The sequence below is a fragment of the Drosophila melanogaster genome, chromosome 3L, assembly GCF_000001215.4.
Source record: "Drosophila melanogaster chromosome 3L".
NCBI lineage: Eukaryota > Metazoa > Arthropoda > Insecta > Diptera > Drosophilidae > Drosophila > Drosophila melanogaster.
Window position 1 is genome coordinate 16,602,759 of NT_037436.4, and position 24,617 is coordinate 16,627,375.

Consider the following 24,617-nt stretch of genomic DNA (forward strand, 5'->3'; position numbering starts at 1 on the left):
GCGGCCTTTGCTTACTTGTCCGGTCGATCAAATCTCAAAAATGTAAATAATTTAATAATAAATTATTCTATTGCATAACACTGTTGCTAGCGCACATATCAAAACTCAACAATAAACAAAAAAACATAAATACATATTTTAAAGAAAAATGTTAACACAAGTCACCAATTAACTGTGGGAGATAAAATCACGTATCACATACCCCACTCGTTAAACCGAAATGATAACCGCCAGCCAATTCAAGAGTAGAATGTAAAATAAGCTTCCGATAAACTGTAAACTTCAACATGGGCACAACGTGCAACGCCAACGCGCCTCCAGCCCTGGTCTCTTTTTCGCGAATTCCTCCCCGGTATCCCACTTTTCAATTCTCAATTCCGCGTAACGTCGGCTGTAATTTGTACCGGATTGCATTGGATTATCCGCCTGGGCGCGAACAGTAACTCCCCAAAAATGGAGGCAGCTATTCTGGATATAATCAACGGGATCCTGGCCATAGACACGGAACGAATCCGTGAGGTGAGCAAAGCGGGTCAAATTGACCATCCGGCAATGAGAAAGGAGGTTATCCTGGGCGCCAATGGATGTCTTTCATGTATGCTTTCCTTTCTGACTGCTCCATGTCGGTCTGACCGCGTGGCTGGATCGCATTCCCTATATACATGCGTACATATCTATCTATATATGTACGCCACATGAACACAGTGCCATATAGTTCGGCATGGGCACATTCCTCTATACATGAAATGTATAGAAATGTATACATGATCAGAACAAACTTCCGAAAACTGTTGAAATTTTTTAGAAATAATTATTTATATATTTATAATTAATATTAATTAATTAATATTATATTTTTATTTGCATTAAATTCGTGGATATACCATCATTCTTTTCCAAGAATCTTTGGTCTCTCATGTTCTTGAAATGCTTCCTAATTGAAAAATTACTTATGTTGATAGCATGATAGCATAGGGCCATAAATAATAAAGTTCCATTTCTTTCGCTTCCTTAGTCCACAGCCAAGATGCTAAAGGCCTACGAGAATCCCGATTCTCTGCTGGTTCTCACCCAGATCGTGATGTCGGACAGGCCGGTCCAAGAGCGGCAGGTCGCCGCCGTGCTCCTCAAGAGGCGGGTCAAAAAGTTACGCCACTGGCAGTTGGTTCCCGCCGAGCACCAGGCAGCGTGAGTTAACTGGTTACCTTTTAATGACTATGATACAGTAACGGATGCATGTTTTTTAGAATCAAATCGAACATGCTACAGGTCCTCATCGCGGTGAAGGAAAAGACCGTGAAGGGCACGGTGGCCTTTATAATTGGATCGCTGGTGCGCCACGAGGAGGACAAGCAAAACTCCTGGAGGGAGGAAATACTGAAGTTTATTTACGAACGTTGCAGCAGCCCCGATCCAATAGAAAGCGAGCGGGGCAGCTCAATCTTTTCCTCGCTCATGGACGCTGCTCCCGATCAGTTTTCGAACCACACGGATACTATCTTCCCGTTGCTTGCCGGCATTCTAGTTACCGCCGAGGCGAATGGGAACATGGCCACACCCACCGTGCATAACATGTTGGCGGGTACGTGCGTCCTGTTGCCTTTCATAAGTGGACATAGTGATGCTGAGCAGATTATGGTTAAGGCTGTGCCGCTCATACTCAAGGCCCTGGCCGCCTTTGCCGAAAAGGGGAACAGTAATGAGTTCATGGGTGCCTTTGATATCATCGACAGCATGGCCGAGTATGTGCCCCACTTGCTGACCGGCAATGTGAAGCTGCTTCTGGAGTTTTGTCTGATGATTGCGAGAAACAAGCAGTTCGACGCTTCGATTCGGGTTCAGGTGCTTACCTTTGTGGGCAGCCTAGTTCGCCTCAAGAAGAAAATTATTATGAAGCAGAAACTACTACAGCCCACACTATCTGTTCTTTTCGAAGTGATTTGCCAGGACGACCTCAAGGAAGGTGGTAACTGCTCCTTTATATTTCTGTTGCCATGCTTGCTAACCCTATTCCTATTCTAGACGATGATTACTTTTCCTCGGAGAGCCTAAATAGTCCATCCAATGCAGCTGCGCAGACACTCGACCTGATGGCCCTTCACATGGTGCCGGACAAGTTTATTCCGCCACTACTGGATTTGCTGGAGCCTGCGTTGCAGAGCCCGGAACCTGTGCTTCGCCGTTCCTCTTTTATTTGCATGGGCGTTATTGCCGAGGGCTGTTCCGAGGCCATTGGGAAAAAGTATCTCGAGGTCATGCTAAATATCATCAAAGCTGGAGTGTTGGACTCTGTTATGTTCGTGCGGACCGCCGCATTCTTCGCCCTCGGTCAGTTTTCCGAGTTTCTTCAGCCGACGATCTGCAAGTTTGCTCCCCAAATTCTACCCGTGTTGTTCGACTATCTAAACCAGCTGGTACTGGAACTCAAGGTAGGTAATCATTGTGGCCATCTTCGACCAACTTGGAATTTGTATATTTTACATTCTCGTTTATTTGTTTGTGCTGCTTCTAAAGGCTGGCCATAACAGCAATGGGCCAAATCTCGATTCCGTACCTGCCAAAGATTCCATAATGTACTTAGACAAGATACAGATCAAGCGAAGATCGGTCCTCGCCAAATATAGGGTGCTTTTTCGATGTCTTACTGTTTACTATGTACTTGATTGCACATCAAACACCTAAAATTTGTTGAATAGTTTGCCAGATTGATTACATTAAGAGCTCTGTTGTAGATATATCATTTCGCACTGGTTTATTTAACTTTTTGGCGTATGTTAAATGTTCATTGACTCGTTTCTTAATTGTTATTTAAATGAGTAATAAGTTCGTCGGTTACATAAAGAAGGTGTCTTCAAATGGGGTTCTTTTCACGTTTTTTGAGGACTGCATTCCGTTTTGCACCAACAAAGCCAACAAATTGTTTGGCAGAAACATACTAAATGTATTTTCTTTCAGGTTGGTGAGCCGGATTCGAAACATATGGATCGTATGTTTTATGCCCTGGAGACCTTTTGCGAGAATCTGGATGAGGATATTGTTCCTTATTTACCCACACTTATGGATCGGTAAGACTAGACTATACTACGGAAATATGAGTCCACTCCCTGATAAACTTATTGTGCAGTCTGTTTGGGGTTATGGAACCGCAGAACTCAAATCAAATGCGTGAAATGGCTTTGTCGGCCATAGCAGCGGTGTCAGCAGCAGCTAAGGAAAACCTGATGCCATATTTCCCCAGGATCATGACCGTACTACAGGGCTGTCTGGTGAAGGATTGCCCAAAAGAAATGTACAGTCAGCGCATCCAAGCTATCGACACTCTGGCCGCGCTGTGTCGCGAATTGGGCAAGGATAATATTATTCCTCTTGCCGACGAAACAATGAACTTCTGCCTGATGATGCTGGAAGATGGTCCGGATGATCCCGAGTTCCGCAGGAGTATATACAACCTGATGTCCTCTCTGTCATCAGTTGTCAACGAGAGCATGGCCAGTGTGTTCCCCAAGTTCATTGATCGCATAATGGAGTCTGTGATTTCTTCGGAGGACATGGTGCCAAATGTGTCGGACAATGCGGAGGATGATTTGGCCCTAGTAGATGCCCCCGACATAGAGATTGATTTAGAGCACACAGACGACGAAGATGACCAAGACGCTTACCTGGGGGAGAATGATTATATCGTCGAAAAGGAGGAGGCCATTCTGTCACTCAAGGAGTTTGCTACCCATACCGGCGCCGCCTTCGCGCCCTATTTGCAATCTGCATTCGAGAACGTCTACAAGATGATTGATCATCCGCAAGGCGACGTTCGTATGGCATGTATTGACTCCATTTGCTCGTTCATTACGGCTCTCCACAAGTTGGATGATGCCGCCGGCCTGAAGCGCGCCTGCGAGATTGCCATTCCAAAGTTTGCACATATAATGCGCACCGACGACCAGGTTGCGGTCGTACTCCGCATGCTTGACGTCCTCTACGATGTCTTCAAGTACGTGCCGGCGATAAACAGCCAGGAGCACGCCGAACTTATATTCGGTTGCATCAGGGACATCTTCACAAATAAAATGGCCTGTCAGTTTAACGAGGAGAGCGGCGGCGGAGATGATGAGTGTTCGGAGGAAAGCGAGAACGACGAGATGCTGTTCGAGAACGCTGCCAATCTGTTCCCCATGTTTGGCTTAACCCTTCAGCCGGAGCTGTTCTCGCTTTATTTTGGACGCCTTTACCATTTCTATATTCAAAGGCTGGTAGGTTTTGCACGAAATACCGAACATGATGTGGCAAAGGAGAGAGGTCGATCTTCTCTTGGCAATAATTCATACAACCATCGATATTCCGAACGGCTTACTGAAATTCAATTATTTCGTTTCAGGCGAAGGTAAAGGAGCGCGATTTACCAGAACAGCGGGCATACATCTATGGCGCACTTGCTGACTGCTGCAAGGCGTTAAAAGGTTGCTGTGCTACTTATTTCGATGCCCTACGTCCCATTTTTATCGCCGGTTCCAGGGATTCTGATGCCAAAGCGCGACAGAACTCCTATTTTGCACTAGGCGAAATTGTCTTCCATTCCGAGGAAAAATCATTCGAGTGGGTTTCCCGGAAATGAACTTTTCTGCAGAATCTAGTTTTGATGTATATGTTTTTTGTTTTTTTTTTGCATCCATAGGTCTTATCCGACAATTTTGCAAGCCCTTTCCGAAGCAATTGTCAGGGAATCCGTTCCTGCCGCCATGGACAACATTTGCGGAGCAGTTGCTCGTCTCATAGTTACCAACCCAGATTCAGTGCCGCTTGGCCAGGTGCTGCCCGTGTGGCTCAACCATTTGCCACTGAAGGATGACACCGTGGAGAACGATGTGATTCAGAAGGCGTTCCGTGTGCTATACTTGAAGGCCCGCCCCAGCATTGAGGCACATCTTGAGCAAATCCTGGCCATCACCATAGAGGCGAGTTACAAGAAACAGATGCCTGACGTCGAGACAACCGAGAGCGCGGTGGCCCTCATCAAAGAGATTCGCGCCAACTACCCGGAACTGTTCAGCAAAGTATCGAACATGAATCCAGAAGTGTTCAATTATGTGCAAGCCCTGTAAGCCCACATATCCGTGTGAAAACCACCAAACAGCTCAGAACACCCAACGTCCTCCGCCCGCAGATTCATTTATTGGAAGTGATGCAAGCTTTTTATACGAATACTTTCGAAATAGTCTTAAATTTCAGTTGTGCTTCTGTGGAGTTAAATCATTCAAGATGAGCGATCTTTAAAAGGGCAAGATGAAGGTTTCTACGCGCCAAAAAACGGAGGAAAATGTTTTCTAACTTATAACCACATCCAGTGAGACATTAATATGCATTGAAATAATATAGGGATTACTTGTTTCATTGAAGGCTATGTTATTATTTAAAATTGGTTTTTCTTCAACCATTAGGCAGTTGATCTTAACTCTTATAGTTTCAGTCTAGTTTCTACCAGTGTGCATTTCGTCGGATGACAACCTCACGGACTATGTCGGCATGATTGGCGTGCAGCTTGAGATTCGAGTCGACGTCCGTCCAGCGCACATTGGAGGCATCGTCACCGGCCATTAGCTCCAATTGTCCCACCTGGCTCCCGTCTTCATCGTGGAAGTTCAGCGCAGTGGTTTCCATCCAAGCGTTGTCCGTGTTTCGAAAATCGTCTACGTAGCCTTGGTATACCTGAACGCCTCCCGCTTGAAAAAATCGCTCAACCATGTTGGCTTTGTCCGTGAAATTCAATGCCTCCTCGGTGAACTCCCGCTTAAGGGTGACACTGACATTCTCGCCGGGATCGACCATTCCACCGGGAATGGCCCACAACTTGTTGTCGGACCGCTGTATGGCAACCATCTGTATGATATTCCTGCAGGAAAGAGGAAGTGATGTCATCACAGTTAATGGGCTATTGGGCCAACTTACTTGCCGGTTGTCGGGTTGGCCACAATTGCTCCTTGGTCGTCACGCTTCCAGCGCGTGACGATTGGATCTGCGGCATGATTTGGACCCCATCTGCCTAGCGAACCACGTCCGGTTAGTCCGGTACGCCCGATCGGATTTAGGGGCAGTCCATTCTGCACGTTGTAGGCACCGTGAAAGGATTCGCGGTTTACCTGTCCATCCAGCTGATTCCACTGTGGCCAGAATGTGTCGCTGGGCAACGGCGGATCAGCCCACACCTGCCCGCCAATATGTGGCGCCGTGTACGCAGGCGGGCAGTAGTCCGGGAACGGCTCCGACCAGAAGACCTGTTCGTCGGAAACTGGGTACCGGAGGACTGAGCTGCGCGGATACATGTTGTTGCGGCACATTAGGTGCCGGAAAATGCCCGGCTTCACCAGCGATGACATCATTTGGGCGGAGGTTAGCGGGTTTTCCAGGATCAGTGGCAAAAACAGAAGCGGCAGCAGTGCAAACTCGAAACTCGTCATTGGACTGAATTCTCTGAGAGACGAACACTAAGAAATGATTTTGTTAACGCACACCAGCGGGCACAAACTTAGCTAGCAAAATGGATTTGTTGGTACGGGGAAAGCTGTACTATTCGCACAGCCTCTTCTGTGAGCACTGCTTGGGAACGATTTATTTCTAGGACCAGCTGGTCACACTAGGCCGCATATTTTAAATCTCAAAGATTCGGTTTATTACGATGTTTTGTTGTTTTGGGTAAATACAAAAATTTGAAGCCAACTAACTTAGAATGCCTGGTTTCCACCGAATGCCCCTAACCAAAAGAAACGGCAACATCCTCGCCACAGGCTAGTCCTGACGCAGCGTCAGAGTTCGTACTTCAATTCCATCTTTGGTTATGATGTTGATCAGCACAGAGTCGCCGGTGTAGATGTCGCGCTCAGCGGCAGAGATGAAGGTGTCGGAGGCAACGCTCACGGCCCGCTCCTTGGTTAACTTGATCTTGTCGGCGTCTTCCAAATTCATGTTCTTGTGACCAATCTGGTTGTCCAGCACCGGTTGCAGCAGGGTGCCGGCAGTGCCGCCGGCGCGGTATGTAGCCTTCTCGCAGTGACCGATGGGATCGTAGGAGTAGACGACGCCCTTGCCCTCGTTGTCAATTCCAGCCAGAATGTTCGACACGTAGTACGGGAAGAAGCGGCGATTGTACATGGCGATGGAGAGCATCTGGGCCACGGCCTCAGTGGTCATGGTGCGCAGATGGGTATGCTCGTAGCTCTGCATGCGCACCTTAATCGATCCGGTCAACGAGAGCGTGTCCGCCCAGCAGCCTGCGGAACCCAACACTGTCTGGGGCGAGAGTTTAAAGAGTTTACTCTGCGTTCGCGAGTGAATGTTGTAGCCGCTGCTCAGGCGGGTGTCCGCTGCAATTACGGCAAAGTCATCTCCGGCGATGGCCACAATGGAGCTGTAAACAGGGAAGACTCCGGTTAGATGGAGACATTCTTCCACATCTCGATTCCGCTGGGAAATAGCAACTCACCCGCCATTGGACTCGTAGGGCGAGAAATCAGGATGCTTCATGCCGGGCACCTGGTAGTCCGGGAATTGCTCAAAGCCCAATCTGCTCATGTTTTGTGCTGAAATTCACCAATTAACTCGCCAAGTAAAAAACCAACGAAATGATTTGCAAGTTTGCAAGCGGCTAACCAAAATCACAAAATCAATGTGACCGTTGTTGAGCATCGGATCCAGCCTGCTTAAACGTTATCGATAGGTATACATACGTCGGTTTGGGATATTTTTATTAGCAGGAGGTATTTATTTAGTAAACATTTTTAATTTAACATATAAATAAAATAACAATATAAAACCTAAAATTAATTCCAATTTGTACCATAAACTTGCACTCCTTACGCGTTTTTGACCAAATATATACATTCAGATACCATAAACGAAACGGCAAACTAGATTTGATTAAAATGTATATTTTAATGAACATTTCGGTTATTTTCAACAATCTTTGGATAAAATAAGGGCAAATATTTGTTTTAAGCTATAGCGGCCATGTTTTCAATACGTTCTCTTTGCAACTGCCCACGATTCTTCTCCACCAACGCCTTGACGTCATAAAACCATTTACCTGCGGAAATATGTAAAAAGTTCGTAAAAAGGTACAAAACCCGAGAAAGAAACCTTATTTACCGATGCTGGTGTTTTGCAGACAATCCTTGAACGTCTGACACCCCTCCATGCTTGAAAGCACGCCGAAAACCGATAGATCAGCCAGACTTGGCTGTTTTCCGCCCATGAATTTCGTGTTCCTCTTTTTCAGCTCAGTGGTCCACTGGTCAAGGGCATCGTACATGTGCGACCTGACGTCGTCGCTGAGGGCGTGACGGCGCTTCAGCATCTTGGCTATGGCCCACATGGCGGTGGCACCACAGTAAACCATCAGGTCGCGCTCCCATTTGGGGAAGTGAACGTCCCACTCGCCAGCTTGCGAGAACCACTCAAAAGTCTCTAGGGACTCGCCCATGGTCTGATAACAGTTGGGCGATATTAGATGCACCAAGTGGCTGTCGGCCCAGCTTCTCCACTTGCGATCGGTTCTAAGAACAGACACTCAAGGTTAAAAGATTTGATTAAAAGATTACTTGACCCTGGTTAACTTACTCATCCGTTTCCTTGGATACTCCCTTGGGCGTATGCTCGCGGTACATGAGGAAGTATTTATTCAATATGTCGTTCTTCTTTTTGCCATCATCGTCGAAGAAGGAGGTGTGCGGATAGAACTGTGCCAGCTCGCCGATGTCGGTGCGCTTGTCCTGCAGGTGGGTGGCTATAAGGGATATGATGGCACTTGAGTCCACCATCTGGACGTATTTGCCGTCCTGCTGTCGGATGAGCACCATCGGCACCTTCTTCACCGACGACCAGCGGATGTCCTGCCGTAGGACGGCATCCACTTCGACCACCGCATAGGATATGCCCATGTAGTCGAGGAAAGCGCGCACCTTGCAACAGAAGGGACACGTCTGGAACTGGAACAGCACAATGTCCAAACCGGACGTGTCCTTGGGGTTGACATAGCGCTTGGTTATCCGCACTCCAGCCGGAATCCCGTCCAGCCGCGTCGGCTTCGTCTCCTCGTGCTCTTTGTGCGAGCTGCCGTCTGTCCACCGCTGGTACATCGTATACACCGATCCGGTGGCCGCGCCTACGGTGGCCCCCAAAACTGCGAGCTTGAAAGTTCCATTCGGCTTCTTTCTGCCTCCGCCGTTTTCAACCGCTACAGCAAACTGGCGGCGTGCGAATGCAGCATCCGGATTCCGTTTAGTCAACAGGCGCAAGGCTCCACCTCCGCTTGCTGCCGGCGGGGGACGGACCCCTGCCAGAACGGTGGCAGACGCTAGCCGAATACATGACATAATTCGCACGTTTGTTTTGACTTATACTTAATATTATGCAAAAATTAGCGACTTATCAGCCGCGACTATGAGACCAGTGTGAAAAAATACCAAGACTTTTGTAGGGCTCCGGAATATACCATAAAGTTTTGAACATACCTTAAACGGTAACCCTGAAGAATGTGTTGGGGATGGGATATTTATTTCACTAGTGTTAAACTTTATAAAATGTATTTAATAATCCAGGTAATTGAATTTAAATAAAATCAAGCGAAGATTTTGTGCAAGCCTTTAAATACTTGCCGTTAATGAGCTAACAACCTTAAAACTTTGACCTAAAAAAGTTATCGATAGTTTCCACCTGAACTGTTGGTTCAGGGTACCATCTCTACCCAATACAAAAAACAAACTTTTTGTAGTTGTTATTTTTTTTTGTCTAATCCTCGCGGGTTTTGTTTATAAACAATACCAGCGCAGCGATGTCGGCTTCCGCGGACAGTCTGGGCGCCGCCGCAGCCCTGGACAAGTACGGCGACGAGGACATCTTCAGCTTGCTAATCCGATACGGGCTTTATGTGGGTGCTCTCTTCCAGTTCGTTTGCATTTCGGCCGCAGTATTGATGGAGAATAACCCGGATGGCCAAAGTAATCCGGAGTCCGGCGAAGTGACGGAGCGGGAGGGCGAGCCGGTCCGGACGCGCCTGCACAAGATTCGTAAGCTGGAGAAGAAGAAGCGACGATAGATGTAGCCATCCTTAATATATACATATGTAGCTAGCCTAAGAACTCTCGAATTCATTTATTAAGATAATTGTAATAAAACCTAGTCGACAACGATTAAAGTAGAAGCCTGCACACATTTGAAAACTCCTTCATGGGATTCCTACAGCAGGCTGAGTCCTGGAATGGACTCATTTACTCATTTAGGCACACCTTGAAACGTGATTTGAAATCTCTTTTGGTTTCGGTGGCATTCCCAGCGTGTGAATCATCTCCCCAGCCCTTGATCGACGTTTTTTGGGTGAGGTTGCCGCCCTGGCACGATTTTTTGCACATGACTCAGGGGGGAGCTGCACGCCCCCTGAGAAAACCACCGCCCACAGTGGAAAAACTGCTGATTTGTTTGGCTGTTATCTTTAATTTGGGAATAATATAAATTATAATAATCGTATAGTTATTATGTTGCTTGCAATGTTGTTGTTTCTTGTTTTACTTCCCTTTTAACTATGTACGTATGCATGTGTGTAGTGTGTGTGTGTGTTGAATGCTTTCTCTCTCTTTTTCTTTCTCTTGCTCTTTCTATATATATATATCAGTGTATATATAGTAGAGTCCATGCCGAAGGATGCACAGACAATTATCACTATGAATTATTATTATTTTTATGCAGTATTTAGTTTTCGTTCTTTTCATGAATTTTGCGTGGAATTACATTTTTAAGTCAAAACTCATTGTGAATCTTCAGTTTTTTTTTTTTGGGGCGCAAAAGGGGCGTGGCAGGTCAAGGCGGTGAAGGGATATCTCGTTTCAAAAACGATCAAATTTTAAATACAACAACTAGTTAAATGGATATCGAAAAAAAGGGTCTGGAAAGGAAGGGGGATTACTTCGCGGAGGATCGACGAATGGTTAAACATATCTGTATAATAGGATAGCGGATCTCTAGGCCCAGAATGTCTAAATGTGGCTATGTTAAATTCGAAACTCTCGGTACAGTTTTATTTTTCGGCGTTACGCTATTTACTCGTACTTTTTCTTGTTTTCTAATTCGCTTTATCGTTATTTTTATCATTATCATCATCAGTGTTGTTTTTGTTGTTGTCTAAATTATTGTTTAGTTACTCACAAGTGTAGAGTCATCAGCGTCACAAAATATAGTATATAATATATATTTGCTTTAACCCACACACAAAACATGTTCACATCCTGCTAACCCACCATCGCTCTCTCTGCTTCCGTATCGATCGCTTCTGGCTTCTGGCTACGGTCCTTTTGCCCCCGGGACGCTGGAGCTGGAGTTGGAGCTGAAGTTGGAGCCGAGGTGGAGGTCCAACTAAGCCTCGGGCAGCGGCTTCAGCTCCTTTATCTGCTTGATCAGATAGGCCTTCTCGTCGTTGAACTGCTCGTCCTCGGAGCGATCCGTATGGAAGTTGGTCAGAAAGTCGACCAGCTTCGTCTGGTTGCGCAGCAGGATGTCCAGAATGGGCTTCGGCTTGTTGGGATTGGCCACGAACACCTTGAAGACGTGAAACGCCTCGAACTGAATGTTGCGCGACTTTTCCTTGAGCATGTTCATCATTAGCTTGAGGTTCTCCGGCTCGGATATGTAGCGCGTCATCACGGTGAAATTGTGCCGGTCCAGCAGCAGTTCCCCAAGCAGCTTCAAGCTCTGACGCCGCGTCACATAGTTCTCCGAGTTGAGCAGGCGCTGGTAGTGCTGCGAGAAGAACTTGTCGTAGTTGGCGTCCAGAAACTCCGCGCACAGCAGCTTATGGCGCGTGAGCAGCTCCTTGAACGTAGAAAAGGCATCGCTGGCAATGTCAAAGGTGGAAACCTCCACGTAGCGGAAGAACTTGAAGAACTCATCCGAGTGCAGCATGATCTTGGCCAGCGCCTCGTACCGGGCGCACTCCCTCAGCATGGTACCGGAGTTCAGTGCGATCTCCGGATGCGCATCTTCGTAGCCGGCCATCAGGGTGAACAGGATCTCCGGCTTCGTGCATATATACTCGACGGTGGGCGAACGGGTGCCAATCTGGCGGCGCAGCACATTATTGAAAATGAGCGCCACATGCTTCTTGCCCTCGAAATCGATGCGGTGCAGGTTCTGGATGAGCAGCAGCAGCAGGTTGCTGTTGTACAGCTCCTGGGACAGCTGGGCCACCACGTAGTCCGCCGGCGGCTCGGCATCGCTGCTACCGTACAGCATGTTCTTGATCGAGACCAGGTTCTTGCTGACGTCCTCCTGCGCCTTCTCCACCTTGCGGTCGCCCGCCTCCAGGGCGTTGATCGCCTCCTTCAGCGACTTGACCAGCTCCACTGGCGACTTCTGTGACTTCCCGAACAGTGGCATTTCGCTGTCTCACTCGCTGTTTCACTCGAAATGGGATTTGGACGTGGATTTGGATTGGGATTTGACTGCGGATGTGGTTGTCGTTGTGGTTTAGTTGGCCTGTCGATGATGCCTCGTACTTTCTGCCGATTATCCTGCTGTTCGGGGCCCTTCGGCTTTTTGGTCGTTCTGACTGTTGCCCAATTACCGACGGCAAAGACGCGGAAAACAATGCTTGGCAATATTATCACGGTGGAATATTCTATTATTATATATTATTTTTTTCTTGTCTTCTTCCAGGGATGAACAATTTCGATTGGCCGACGTTTCGATAGACGACGGCTCGATACAAGTATCGCATTGCTGGCGGGCAGTGTTGTAAAGGCTCGTTAGCTAAGCACAACACTAAAATTGAATTTTAAATTAAAAAATTACCAATCCTTTTATGGCTTTATAATATTAATATAAACATTAAAGATTCGAAAATTGTAAACTTGTTGACAAACTTTTGTTTATAGCCGTAAAATCAATATTATATAAAATTAATTACAGATTAATTTTTTGTTGCTTTTCTATAAAAGGGTAATCTGAAAAGGGAAAAAAGCATTGTCTTTGTTATTTCGCCCTAGAAAGGCGAAATAACAAATAATAATACATTGGTATTTAATACGAATATAAGTTTATAGGTTTCAAAATATAAATACCCAACGCCCAATTCATCCCGTTAGAACATGGTAGTTTGAATTCTTTAAATATCGTTTTATTTCTCATTGAAGTACTTTGTTTTTGATCCGTTTTCGTTTTAGATATTATTCTTTAGCGCTTATCAGGCGCTTGGTGTATTATAGAAGTTACAGAAATATATTTGTGTATATGCTGGCAACTTTTCGCTTTCGCCTCGCCAGCTGTGTTGGCCCATTTTTGTTTCTTTTTTGACATTTTTTTCGATTCCGGGCCAAGGAAGAGGACTTTTCGGGTTGTAGGGAAAGGCATAAGTTTATTGTATGCACATCAATATTTGTAATTATATCTGTAGGTTTGACCGCCCTGCATATTATCGCAGACTGCCCCACGCCTCACTGTCTCGATTCGTTTATTTTGAAATAAATGTTTTTCGTTTCGTTTTTGTTGTTTTTTTTTAATTTTTATGTGATTTTTGTTTACGTATAAAAGTTGTTTAAAATCTTTGAAAATATCAGATAATAATTACAGTTGGTTGTGTAATACGTCTTAAAAGCATTTCGATGCGCTTCGTTCTCGAACATAGATTAAACATAAATCAATATAGTCTTTGCCACTAAACATATCAATTTGAGTAGTAGTAGTTGTAGTTAGTTAATAATAATATCTTTGGGCTTCGCTACTGTGTATGCAATGGTTACGCCGAGCACATATAGATCATGATCATAGACATATAGTGACGTATTTGGGTGGTCCAAACCAGCCACTTCCATTATTTCAAAGAAATCAGTAATGCACTCTAGTAATTTTCCATAACGTATCCCAGCTGCGCAGCATTCGTTTATCTTTGGCAGCGCAGCCGTTCTTGTAAACATCCTAAAGCCTGACCTAAGCAGATTTGACTGCCCTCTTTCAACGCTACCTAATCTTAAGAACCCAAGAGCGAGGCTCTCCCGAAATACAAATATTGTTCAAATACTGAGGCTTCTCCTCAATCCAATTTGCATTTGATTTTTAGTCTTAAGCTGAGATCCAAAGAATAAAGTCGTGAAACTATTTCTCCTAAAAACTATTTTTTATTTCTTGGCGTTGTCCTTAGTCAACTGACGGGACATTAGTTCGACTCATAAATAAAACAACAATTTTACTGGCGCAGTCGGTAGGATACAAAAGTATCCGAAAAAAAAGAACCTTCGAGTGGAAAATAAGTTAAATTTTATAGTCCAGTGCTCGAAACATCTCCCAAAATAAATTCGTGAAAACTCTTCAACTTGGATTATAATTCCAATTCGGTTATCCAATAATAAGTGGAAGTGAAATACGAAACAAAAATATTAAGTCCAAAGGCAACTAAGTTTTAAAACCAACATATAAAAATAAAAAATTAAAACAATATAGAATTTTAATAATACAACACAAAAATTTACAAAACAAAAAAAAAAAACAAGTGAAACTAGAAAGCTTAAAAATAATAATAACATTGAATCCGAAACAAAACAAAAAAATAAAACACAAAAGTTAAAAATTTTACAATAAAAATGTCACAACCAATTATTGCGCTGAGCGACATAAACCTTGCCGAAGCCCGTCGGCAGCTTAAAGACATTATGCCATTCAAGGGTGATCCAGAAACCCTTCACACCTTTATCAGCAGAGTGGATTACGTAATTTCGCTCTACCAAACAAATGATGTCCGACAACAGAGGATTCTACTGGGAGCCATCGAAAGGAACTTGGACGGACAAATTACACGATCTTTGGGACTTCCGAACATCGAAGATTGGCCTACCCTTAAAGCAAGACTCATCGCGGAATTTAAAATTCAAACACCAAACTACAAACTTCTGGAGAACTTCAGGGAGACACCATACAGAGGAAGCCTAAGAGCATTCTGCGAAGAAGCGGAGAGACGACGTCAATTACTAATTTCGAAACTACACCTGGAAGGTAACCAATCGGATTTTCTTATTTATATTCAGGGTATTAAAGAATCTATTAAGATACTGATAAGGAAACTACCAATACAATTATTCACTATTTTAGCCCATCACGATATTACAGACTTAAGATCCTTAATTACCATTGCACAAAATGAGGGAATTTATGAAGAACACATTAATTTTGAATTTTATGAAAAACCAGAATATCGTAATAAAAATTCAAATTCTAACCAGAATTCGAAAACACAAAAATTCAATACAAATGTTCAAACTCAAAATCGACCAAGTTACTCACAATATTCCCAACCCTTCCAACCTAATTTTAATCAATACATTCAACCATTTAGACCTAGCTATACACAGCAGATAACTAACAACCCACCCATGTGGCACGCACCTAATTATTTCAGACCCAACCAATACATAAACCCACAACCCATTATTCAAAAAAATCATTTCCAACAATATCCCAACAAAGCCCAATTTCCCCAAACAACGCATTTTAGAGGAAATACATACCCTCGACTACAACAACCCTCTACATATAAAAATACTAACTTCCCGATTACTAAACGACTAAGACCATCGGACAGTGAACAAACTAAAATGTCTATTGACGAAATTAGATTCCAAGACGCGCATGAATTCGAACAAGTCCAACCTAATTATTACGAGCAACAGTATTTTAACCAAAATCAATACAATCCGTATCAAAATCATAGCTTCATTAATGAAGGGCAACAACAAGTCCAATCTGTACAAATTAATAACAAACAAAACCAAAATAATTCTGAACTAAACGAAAATTTTCGGTTAACAGCCCCGGAAAATACGAATACATAAAAATAGTATACAAAGGGCGCTCATACAAATGCCTTCTAGACACAGGATCAACAATTAATATGATCAATGAAAATATATTTTGTCTTCCCATTCAAAATAGTAGATGTGAAGTTTTAACATCAAATGGCCCTATTACCTTGAACGACTTGATTATGTTACCCAGAAATAGTATTTTCAAAAAAACCGAACCATTTTATGTGCACAGATTTTCTAATAATTACGATATGCTAATTGGCAGAAAATTGTTGAAAAATGCTCAATCAGTTATTAATTACAAAAATGATACAGTTACCCTTTTTGATCAAACATACAAATTAATTACTTCAGAATCCGAAAGAAACCAAAATTTGTATATCCAAAGGACACCAGAATCAATTGCAAGCTCAGATCAGGAATCAATAAAAAAATTAGATTTTTCACAGTTTCGATTAGATCACCTAAATCAGGAGGAAACTTTTAAGTTAAAAGGCTTGTTAAATAAATTTAGAAATCTTGAATATAAGGAGGGAGAGAAATTAACATTTACAAATACAATTAAACACGTACTAAATACAACACATAACTCCCCAATTTATTCGAAACAATACCCACTTGCGCAAACACACGAAATCGAAGTAGAAAACCAAGTACAGGAAATGCTGAATCAGGGATTAATTAGGGAAAGTAATTCTCCATACAATAGTCCTACTTGGGTCGTACCAAAGAAACCGGATGCTTCTGGCGTAAATAAGTACAGGGTAGTAATTGATTATAGAAAGCTAAATGAAATAACCATACCTGACAGATATCCAATTCCAAATATGGACGAAATTCTTGGCAAACTGGGTAAATGCCAATATTTTACAACGATCGATCTGGCAAAGGGATTTCATCAAATAGAAATGGACGAAGAATCAATTTCTAAAACTGCATTCTCCACAAAAAGCGGTCATTACGAATACCTTCGAATGCCATTTGGCCTTAGGAATGCACCCGCTACTTTTCAAAGGTGCATGAATAATATCCTTCGACCGTTGCTTAACAAACACTGTTTGGTGTATCTGGATGATATTATAATTTTTTCAACATCCCTTACAGAACATTTAAATTCAATACAATTAGTTTTTACAAAGCTTGCAGATGCAAATTTAAAATTGCAACTAGACAAATGTGAGTTCTTAAAAAAGGAAGCTAACTTTCTTGGTCACATAGTTACCCCTGATGGTATTAAACCAAATCCTATTAAAGTTAAAGCCATAGTTTCATACCCAATTCCGACAAAAGTAAAAGAGATAAGAGCTTTCCTTGGATTAACAGGTTATTATCGCAAATTTATTCCAAATTACGCAGACATAGCAAAACCCATGACCAGCTGCTTAAAAAAAGGAGCAAAGATAGATACACAAAAACTTGAGTACATAGAGGCATTCGAAAAACTTAAGGCTTTGATAATTCGTGACCCAATTTTACAATTACCTGATTTTGAAAAGAAATTTGTTTTAACCACAGATGCAAGTAACTTGGCCCTCGGGGCTGTCCTTTCTCAAAACGGTCATCCTATATCTTTTATTAGTAGAACACTTAACGATCACGAATTAAATTACAGTGCTATCGAAAAAGAATTACTTGCCATAGTTTGGGCCACAAAAACTTTTCGACATTATTTACTAGGACGACAATTTCTCATTGCCAGTGACCATCAACCTCTTAGATGGCTTCATAACTTAAAGGAACCGAATGCTAAGTTAGAAAGATGGAGAGTTAGATTAAGCGAATACCAATTTAAAATAGATTATATTAAAGGGAAAGAAAATTCAGTTGCCGATGCATTATCAAGAATTAAAATTGAAGAAAATCATCATAGTGAAGCTACTCAACATAGTGCAGAAGAGGACAATAGCAACCTTATTCATTTAACAGAAAAACCAATAAATTATTTCAAAAAACAAATAATCTTTATTAAATCCGATAAAAATAAAGTAGAGCATTCAAAAATATTCGGTAACTCCATTACCACAATTCAATATGATGTAATGACACTTGAAAAGGCCAAACAAATTTTACTCGATCACTTTATCCATAGAAACATTACCATTTATATTGAGAGCGATGTAGATTTTGAAATTATTCAAAGAGCACACATAGAAATTGTTAATACCACCTACACAAAAGTAATTCGCAGTCTTTTCCTATTAAAGAACGTTGGTTCATACGCCGAATTCAAAGAAATCATACTTCAATCACATGAAAAACTTTTACACCCTGGTATACAGAAAATGACAAAATTATTTAAAGAAAATCACTTCTTTCCAAATAGCCAACTATTAATTCAGAATATAATAAACGAATGCAACATATGCAATTTGGCCAAAACAGAACATAGAAAAACCAAAATTGCCAAAATTCAATTAATAAAATAAAAATAGAAGGAAACAAAATGATAAGAGTAACGCAATGCAAAATAGAAATCAATAATATAATTTTAAGTGAAAATCTGTTAGAACCAGAAATAGATTTGACACCACTATACACACCACTTAATATAACAAAAATAAAAATTGTAAAACACAACGACATTGTTGAGATGATTTCAGAGAACAATATTACACTTTACATACAAATGATCATTGTAATAATCGCACTAATTTTGTTGTACTCATATTTAAGATATGTATCATTTAAACCATTTATGATGCTGTATGCAAAACTTAAAATAAGAAAAAATCAAAATCAAAACACACCACAACAAACAGAAATAGAAGAAACTCCATTTCCCACACTATATCCATCAATCCCAGCCCAAGTATAGGCTTCTCTTTAAGGGAAGGGGAGTGACGTATTTGGGTGGTCCAAACCAGCCACTTCCATTATTTCAAAGAAATCAGTAATGCACTCTAGTAATTTTCCATAACGTATCCCAGCTGCGCAGCATTCGTTTATCTTTGGCAGCGCAGCCGTTCTTGTAAACATCCTAAAGCCTGACCTAAGCAGATTTGACTGCCCTCTTTCAACGCTACCTAATCTTAAGAACCCAAGAGCGAGGCTCTCCCGAAATACAAATATTGTTCAAATACTGAGGCTTCTCCTCAATCCAATTTGCATTTGATTTTTAGTCTTAAGCTGAGATCCAAAGAATAAAGTCGTGAAACTATTTCTCCTAAAAACTATTTTTTATTTCTTGGCGTTGTCCTTAGTCAACTGACGGGACATTAGTTCGACTCATAAATAAAACAACAATTTTACTATATATGTATACTGCGGGGCTTAAAACACACGATCGAAAAGAAGTCGCGCCTACGTATTCCGAAGAAGTATCAAGTTCCTTTCCGTTTCCATTTTCTCAAAGGGGGTGTTTTGTGGTCGTTAAATGTATAATATAATATAATATCTTTATCTTTATCTTTTTATCTTGTAGAAGTATGTAAATGTATAGGTTTAATAAAACATTTTACGACTAGTATATGTAAATATATGTATGTATATGTATATATGCATTGCGTTTTCTTCGTAATTACTAAGTTTATTGAGATATTCTATGAATATATTTCCTTTCATTCTTAAGCCATGTCTTGTGTCTTTCTATGTATATAAAACAAACGAAGCGCGAATACGTTTGAAGGGTTGCTGGATGGGGGGGGGGGAGAAGGGTGTTGAGTGGGTGGGAGGTGTGCTCTCACTTTACAATTAAAAACAAGGATACTCCCGCGAGACCTTACCCAAATTTGCTTAGCAACTCATTGTTTAATGATTTAATTTCATTTCATTTCAGTTTTGTTTTGTTTTCGGTTTTCTAATTTCTTGGTTTTCTGGAAGCGTTCGTCGGGGCTCTGCACAGATCTGACTAGATATATATGGGTATATATAATAGAAGCTACTACTACACGCTACCAAGTACGATACATAGGTGTCCTCCTCCGATTTTAGTTGCTGCTATTGCTAATGTAGTTGTCATTTCTTCTTCGCTGGGCTTGAATTTTCGTTTCCTGTTTCTGCTCCTCCTGTTTCCGGCCTGCTATCTTTGCTTCCATTTCCGTTTCCAGTTCCGCTTCCACGGGGGATGGTGTGGTTGGACGATTGGGTCTACAAATTGGGGCCCGATCACTTGCGCTTAATGAAGTTACCCTCGGCATCCAGCCAGATGCCCTGATGTTGGTCGGGCGCGTCCATCCCCCGTCTTATCATTTACCTGTTAAGCGCATTGGAGATCTGACGCAGCGACTGACCGACTTCGGCCACCAGGCGCTCGTTGTCCTGGACGTTCTTGCTGCCGGCGGAGCGCAAGTGCTGCGACTGTGCTTCCACGCGCGTGACCAGCTCCCGGAACTGGAACTTGGAGTGCGGCGGCATCGCTCCGTTCTCCGCGAAGATCACGCACGAATTGTGCAGGATGTTGAGCTTGTCACTCAGCTGCAGCCACTGAGATCCAGCGATGGCATTCACCGGGTGCTTGAGCGAGCCCTCTAGCAGGCCAACCAGCTCCAGAATGCTCTCCCGTGATATCTGTGTGGAGCTGGCGGAGCTGGCTGGTTCGGTCAGTTTGGCAATAGGCGTGGCGTAGATGGTTAGCTTTGTTGGCTTGTGCGGCACCGCTGGCTTTTGCTGGATCTGTGGCTTCTGCTCGTACAGCGACTGGGTCATGTCTGCTGATCCTTGGCCTCCCGATCCCAGGCCCTCCGTGTGCGACTGCTCCTCGTCATCTGTGAAGAGTTGCGTTGAATGAGAGGTTTTTATTGTGCTGCTGGCCTGCTGCCTGCTGGTGCAATCTCTACTAGAGGTGCTAATGGATGTGGTGGAGGAGTTGGAGGTGGTGCAGTTCGGGGGCGGTGGTGGAGGGGCAGCCGGTGGCTGCTTGTTGCCCAGTTTGGCTGGAAGAGTGCCAACCGTATTGATGGCCCCCGATTTCATGCCATACTTGGGAGACAGTTGGGCATTTGGTGTTCCGCCTCCGTTTACCACCGACGGCTGTTGCTGGAGGATCGTGCTGGTGGCATAATCCGGCGCCGGTGGCTGCTGCTCCCACAGTTTCTTTAAGCTATTAATACTACCTGTGCTTCGCCGCTTGCCGAGATCGCCCTCGCCCGCTGCTCCCGCATCCGCCTCCACATTCGAGTTTGTTACGTCGATTTTGATTTCAGTCTTTTGCATGGCCTGCGAGAACTTCTTGCTGCCGTCCTCCTTCCGGTTCAAAGTGCCCGTTGTATTGCAGTTGGCATTGTTGGCTACGGCTACAGTAGCTGGAGCTGGAGCTGGAGTTGCTGGCTCCTTTTCCTTGTCCACCCGGCGCAGATGAGCCTTGAAGTCGATGATGGTATTTGCCGGCTCCGCCTTGGGCATTGGCGCGCTCATCTTTTTGGGCTCGACTTTCTTCAGCTGAGCCTTGAATCCGGACCCAGTACTATTGCCGTTGGTCAGCTTTTGCTGCTGCTGCGGCGGCGGCTTTGGCAGGTTCATGCTCTCGGCTAGTTCGGTGACAAGCAGGGAGACGGGGTCCACGACAGCGATGCCCGAGCCGTTGGCCAGATGTGAGGCCGGAGCAGTATCCTTGCCGGCCGCCTTGATTTCGGTGATTAGCTTTTCCTTGAGATCCTCGGGTGGACTGCCCAGCGAGCTGCAGGAGTCGGTGGAGGGCTCGCGTTTTCTCAGAGACACACCGAATCTGGAGCTGGCCTCCTCCACACTGGGAGCTATGTTGCTAACATCGTTGTGGCTGCTGTCGTTGTTGTTTGTTCCGTTTCCATTGCTAATGTTGCCATTGTTTGGCAGCTGGGCATGCAAGTGCTGCTGGATGGCCTGCACAGCGCTCTCCGGCGCCGGTGGAGGAGGTGGTGGTCCGCCTTCGAATTCCTCGGGCGGCGGAGGCAAGTCCAACGGAGGCGGTGGAAACTCAAGGTTGGCCAGAGCTGGCTGGACTCCTGAAGCCACTCCCGAGGCACTCCGCTTGGGTGAGCTACTGGAACCGCCCGCCCGGAAGGAGGAGAACGTCATCATGGTGCCTTCGGTAGTGGTGCGATGACGCTGAAGCTTGTTTAAGCTGGCAGCCGCATTGTTTTGCATGGTCACTCCGCCCGACGAGTTGCTCCTGATCATTTGCTGTGGCGGAATGGGGCTGGCCTTCGGATTTAGTCTGGCAGCCGGAGGCGTGGCGTGTCCATTGGCTGGTGGCAGAGAAGGAGCAGTTGCCGGAAGAGCAGGAGCAGCCTCACTGCTATCCTCAAGACTGTCCAGATAGGCACCGATTCTGGCACCCTTTGGTAGTGTTCCGTAGCGGTTCACCACCTGCTTGACATTCATCACATCGAGCGCACCCACAGTGATGGGATGAGCACTGGTCACCACGCCGTTGTTGCCATGATGCGGTTGAGTTGATGGCGGTCCTGGACCCGGAGCCTGTGAATGGAGCTGGGACCGCTTGCTCTGCCGGGTCTCTAGTCCTCGGTTACCCATCACGGGTGTTCCAGTCGGTCGCTTGAAGGAGCTGTGTTGCTGCGAGGATCGAGGACCTATTCCTCCTCCTCCTCCTCCGCTGTGAAGAGAATGCTGCATCTTGTTGGTGACCGGAGCGGCTATCACTTGGCTCAGACTCTGCTCCAGACTATCGCCCGTGGCATCTGTGTCCGGGTCGGCTGCCGGATCTGTTTCGGAATCGTACCGCTGCGTCAAACTGTTGATGTCCCGGGCTAGTCCTGCCAAAGTGAATGGTTAAATGTAAATGATTAGCTTGGAATCAATGTATAATGCTTGGTTAATAGAATGCGTCGTGCCAGGTGCTTGATGCTGGGTGGTATTAATGGTCAGTGATGGGAAATACCTTCTAGATCTTAGAATTAATTAAAATTGTATTTATATCTCGGTATAGAAAAACTGGAGTTTATTAAGAGTACCGAACTATATAGGTACATCCCATCACTGGCACTTGGGTATGGGTTAATCCTGACCAAAGTCTTGTGGTGTGTATGTGTGCGTTGATGTTTGTCGAGCGAGTAAAACTAGAAAACACCAAATTATCAACTTATAATTAAATGAGTGTTTGGGAAAATATCTGGTATAACCTTGAAAGGATGCATTACAACTAGTTTTCATTGATTTCTTAAAATTGAGTTTTAATATTCTTAAAGTCCATCCTATTTTGGGTAATATAGGATCCATCGAATTTGACAGCCCTACAAGGATTGCAAAATAACTAAGATCACAAGATAAGTTAAACACGAGATTATACTTAAAAGAATACGAACTTTCAAGGATATAAACCATATGATAGTTAAAATAATCATAACTAAAAAAAACACACAACATAATGATAGCAGGCAAAAAATAAAAATAAAAGCAATAAAATAACGAACAATACCAAACAATATAATAAGTGGGAATGGGATGGTTAGAGAAACATCAAATGAAAAATGTTAATGCTCAGAGATCAGACAGAAAAAAGAAGTTACATTAGGAAATCATCGACACGAATATAACTTTGTAACAACTAAATTTAGAAAATTACCAACGCGGAAATCAACTATGAAGGACTTACTTCCACAATGAACAACCAATAAATGCAGAAACTTATGTAAGTAGTAACAAACCAATTACAATTAAACATAAACAAGTAACACAAATCAAATAACACAGGAACCAAAATATAATTTTTTTGAATAGGAGATTTTCGCTATGGACTCCGGTTACAAAATACCTCGAAATAGGATGTCGTAAAGAAAACTACTGCAGGAGGACGATTTCTTAATGGAATACTGTTGTTGTTTCTGCTGTTGTTGATGTGCTTGTTGTTGTACTGACAATGGTACTATTTGTTGTTGTTGTTGTACGGACTGTTGCTGTTGTTGTTGTTGTGTACGTATTTGGTGTGTATGGTGGGTTGGAATTTGGGTCTTGAAATTTCTTGAGAGGGTCTGGCTGAAATAGTTGGCAGTTTTCAATTTGTGTATACCATTCGTGCTGAGGTCGTCGATGAAATTGCATCTGGCGTTGGCTGGATCCTCCTCGCGATAAGTGGAGTCCCGACTGCTCGAGAGCAGGCTATAATTACATCGAAATTAGATGAGCTCTTAGTTTCTTGGGCTTTTTCCATTATCAATGGTTTTACTAAACATTCACTTGAACAGCTCATTTCGATCCACCCATCAAGAGAAGTCGTCGTCTTACCTGGTTCGCTTTGGTGGGGCGGGCGCCTGTTTGCCCTGCTTGTTGGTGGTGCGACGCATCTGGACATTGCCCTTGCCCTGGCTGGAGAAAGTGCTTAGCTTGGTGGAAGTGGATCCGGTTTCTGCAAGGATATGGCACTGGTAAGACTGGAAGGTAATGTGCAAAGGGTTTACCCTCACCTGACATGGGCGTGCTGGCCTGCTGCTGGTGCGGATCGTTGTGGTGGGCGTTCGGCGTGAGGGCCTGACCGCCGGGTAAACCCTTCTTCACCATCTGCGGTGTGAGACTTAGCGAGGCGGTGGCCGAGGATGAGGAAGCGCAGCCGCTGGCCGCCGTCGTGGTTGTGGCTCCTCCGCCGGTGGCCACGCCCGATGTGCTCGGAGCGGAGCTGCTCGCGCTGGTGGCGTTGGCGTTCAGCTGCTTTTCCACCGCTTCGGTGATGGACGATTCCTGCGGAGGAGCGGAGAAGGAGAGATGGGCACCATGTGGCTCATTATTGCTATCACTACTTGCTGCACCCTCGATCTCGAGCGATCAGAGCACGTCGACGAGGTGGTGGCGGTGCCTGTGGCTATGACTATGACTACTCCTATTCCTATGGCTATTGCTATGGCTATGCACATGGCTGTGGAT

The 24,617-nt window shown here is 44.1% G+C and overlaps 7 protein-coding genes and 1 non-coding gene across 20 annotated transcripts in view, besides 1 other annotated feature; 2 read left to right on the top strand and 6 right to left on the bottom strand.

The window, feature by feature from the left end:
• The first annotated feature begins 92 nt into the window (after positions 1-92).
• On the top strand, positions 93-5,388 carry Arts (Artemis). 3 transcript variants are annotated; one of them, NM_001414077.1, is made up of 8 exons: positions 93-519; positions 1,016-1,188; positions 1,248-1,966; positions 2,023-2,429; positions 2,956-3,065; positions 3,125-4,247; positions 4,373-4,590; positions 4,670-5,388. In NM_001414077.1, exons 1-8 carry the CDS (start codon positions 454-456, stop codon positions 5,094-5,096), a joined length of 3,243 nt encoding a protein of 1,080 aa, NP_001401038.1. In that variant the 5' UTR covers positions 93-453; the 3' UTR covers positions 5,097-5,388. The 3 variants fall into 3 exon arrangements, with proteins under 3 accessions (NP_001401038.1, NP_001261957.1, NP_730184.1); NM_001275028.1 differs by having other exon boundaries at positions 295-519; NM_168677.2 differs by having other exon boundaries at positions 295-519; positions 1,248-1,963.
• Positions 5,380-6,589, bottom strand: CG4098 (uncharacterized protein). Its single transcript, NM_145191.2, has 2 exons — positions 5,941-6,589; positions 5,380-5,884 (listed from the first exon to the last, which is right to left on the bottom strand). Exons 1-2 carry the CDS (start codon positions 6,447-6,449, stop codon positions 5,470-5,472), a joined length of 924 nt encoding a protein of 307 aa, NP_660192.1. The 5' UTR covers positions 6,450-6,589; the 3' UTR covers positions 5,380-5,469.
• A 52-nt stretch (positions 6,590-6,641) lies between these two features.
• Prosbeta6 (Proteasome beta6 subunit) lies at positions 6,642-7,660 on the bottom strand. Its single transcript, NM_079391.3, has 2 exons — positions 7,472-7,660; positions 6,642-7,396 (listed from the first exon to the last, which is right to left on the bottom strand). Exons 1-2 carry the CDS (start codon positions 7,558-7,560, stop codon positions 6,778-6,780), a joined length of 708 nt encoding a protein of 235 aa, NP_524115.1. The 5' UTR covers positions 7,561-7,660; the 3' UTR covers positions 6,642-6,777.
• Positions 7,661-7,903: 243 nt separating this feature from the next.
• Su(P) (Suppressor of ref(2)P sterility) lies at positions 7,904-9,441 on the bottom strand. The gene is made up of 3 exons (NM_079392.4): positions 8,605-9,441; positions 8,134-8,540; positions 7,904-8,071 (listed from the first exon to the last, which is right to left on the bottom strand). Exons 1-3 carry the CDS (start codon positions 9,357-9,359, stop codon positions 7,980-7,982), a joined length of 1,254 nt encoding a protein of 417 aa, NP_524116.2. The 5' UTR covers positions 9,360-9,441; the 3' UTR covers positions 7,904-7,979.
• A 286-nt stretch (positions 9,442-9,727) lies between these two features.
• Positions 9,728-10,192, top strand: CG4101 (uncharacterized protein). The gene has a single exon (NM_140651.3). The coding sequence runs from the start codon at positions 9,818-9,820 to the stop codon at positions 10,079-10,081; it is 264 nt and encodes an 87-aa protein (NP_648908.1). The 5' UTR covers positions 9,728-9,817; the 3' UTR covers positions 10,082-10,192.
• Positions 9,742-10,069, bottom strand: asRNA:CR45865 (antisense RNA:CR45865). The gene has a single exon (NR_133253.1).
• A 267-nt stretch (positions 10,193-10,459) lies between the features above and the next one.
• On the bottom strand, positions 10,460-12,714 carry Mo25. Of its 2 annotated transcripts, none has more exons than NM_079393.2 (1): positions 10,460-12,714. In NM_079393.2, the coding sequence occupies exon 1, from the start codon at positions 12,409-12,411 to the stop codon at positions 11,392-11,394; it is 1,020 nt and encodes a 339-aa protein (NP_524117.1). In that variant the 5' UTR covers positions 12,412-12,714; the 3' UTR covers positions 10,460-11,391. The 2 variants fall into 2 exon arrangements, with proteins under 2 accessions (NP_524117.1, NP_001261958.1); NM_001275029.1 differs by having other exon boundaries at positions 10,816-12,714.
• Positions 12,715-13,107: 393 nt separating this feature from the next.
• Abl (Abl tyrosine kinase) overlaps positions 13,108-24,617 on the bottom strand; it is a 32,017-nt gene continuing 20,507 nt past the window's right edge. For 2 of the 10 annotated variants that reach the window (NM_001275035.1, NM_001275034.1), the window contains 5 exons: positions 24,164-24,434; positions 23,985-24,105; positions 23,770-23,858; positions 20,879-22,516; positions 19,612-20,530 (listed from right to left, as the gene is read on the bottom strand). In NM_001275035.1, coding sequence (NP_001261964.1) covers positions 20,016-20,530; positions 20,879-22,516; positions 23,770-23,858; positions 23,985-24,105; positions 24,164-24,434 — 2,634 coding nt within the window. In that variant the 3' untranslated portion in view covers positions 19,612-20,015. Of the gene's footprint in view, positions 22,517-23,514; positions 23,859-23,984; positions 24,106-24,163; positions 24,435-24,617 lie in introns of all 10 variants that reach the window. The other 8 variants (NM_001275032.1, NM_001275031.1, NM_001300156.1 and 5 more) reach the window with 4 other exon arrangements.
• Positions 13,807-19,077: a mobile genetic element.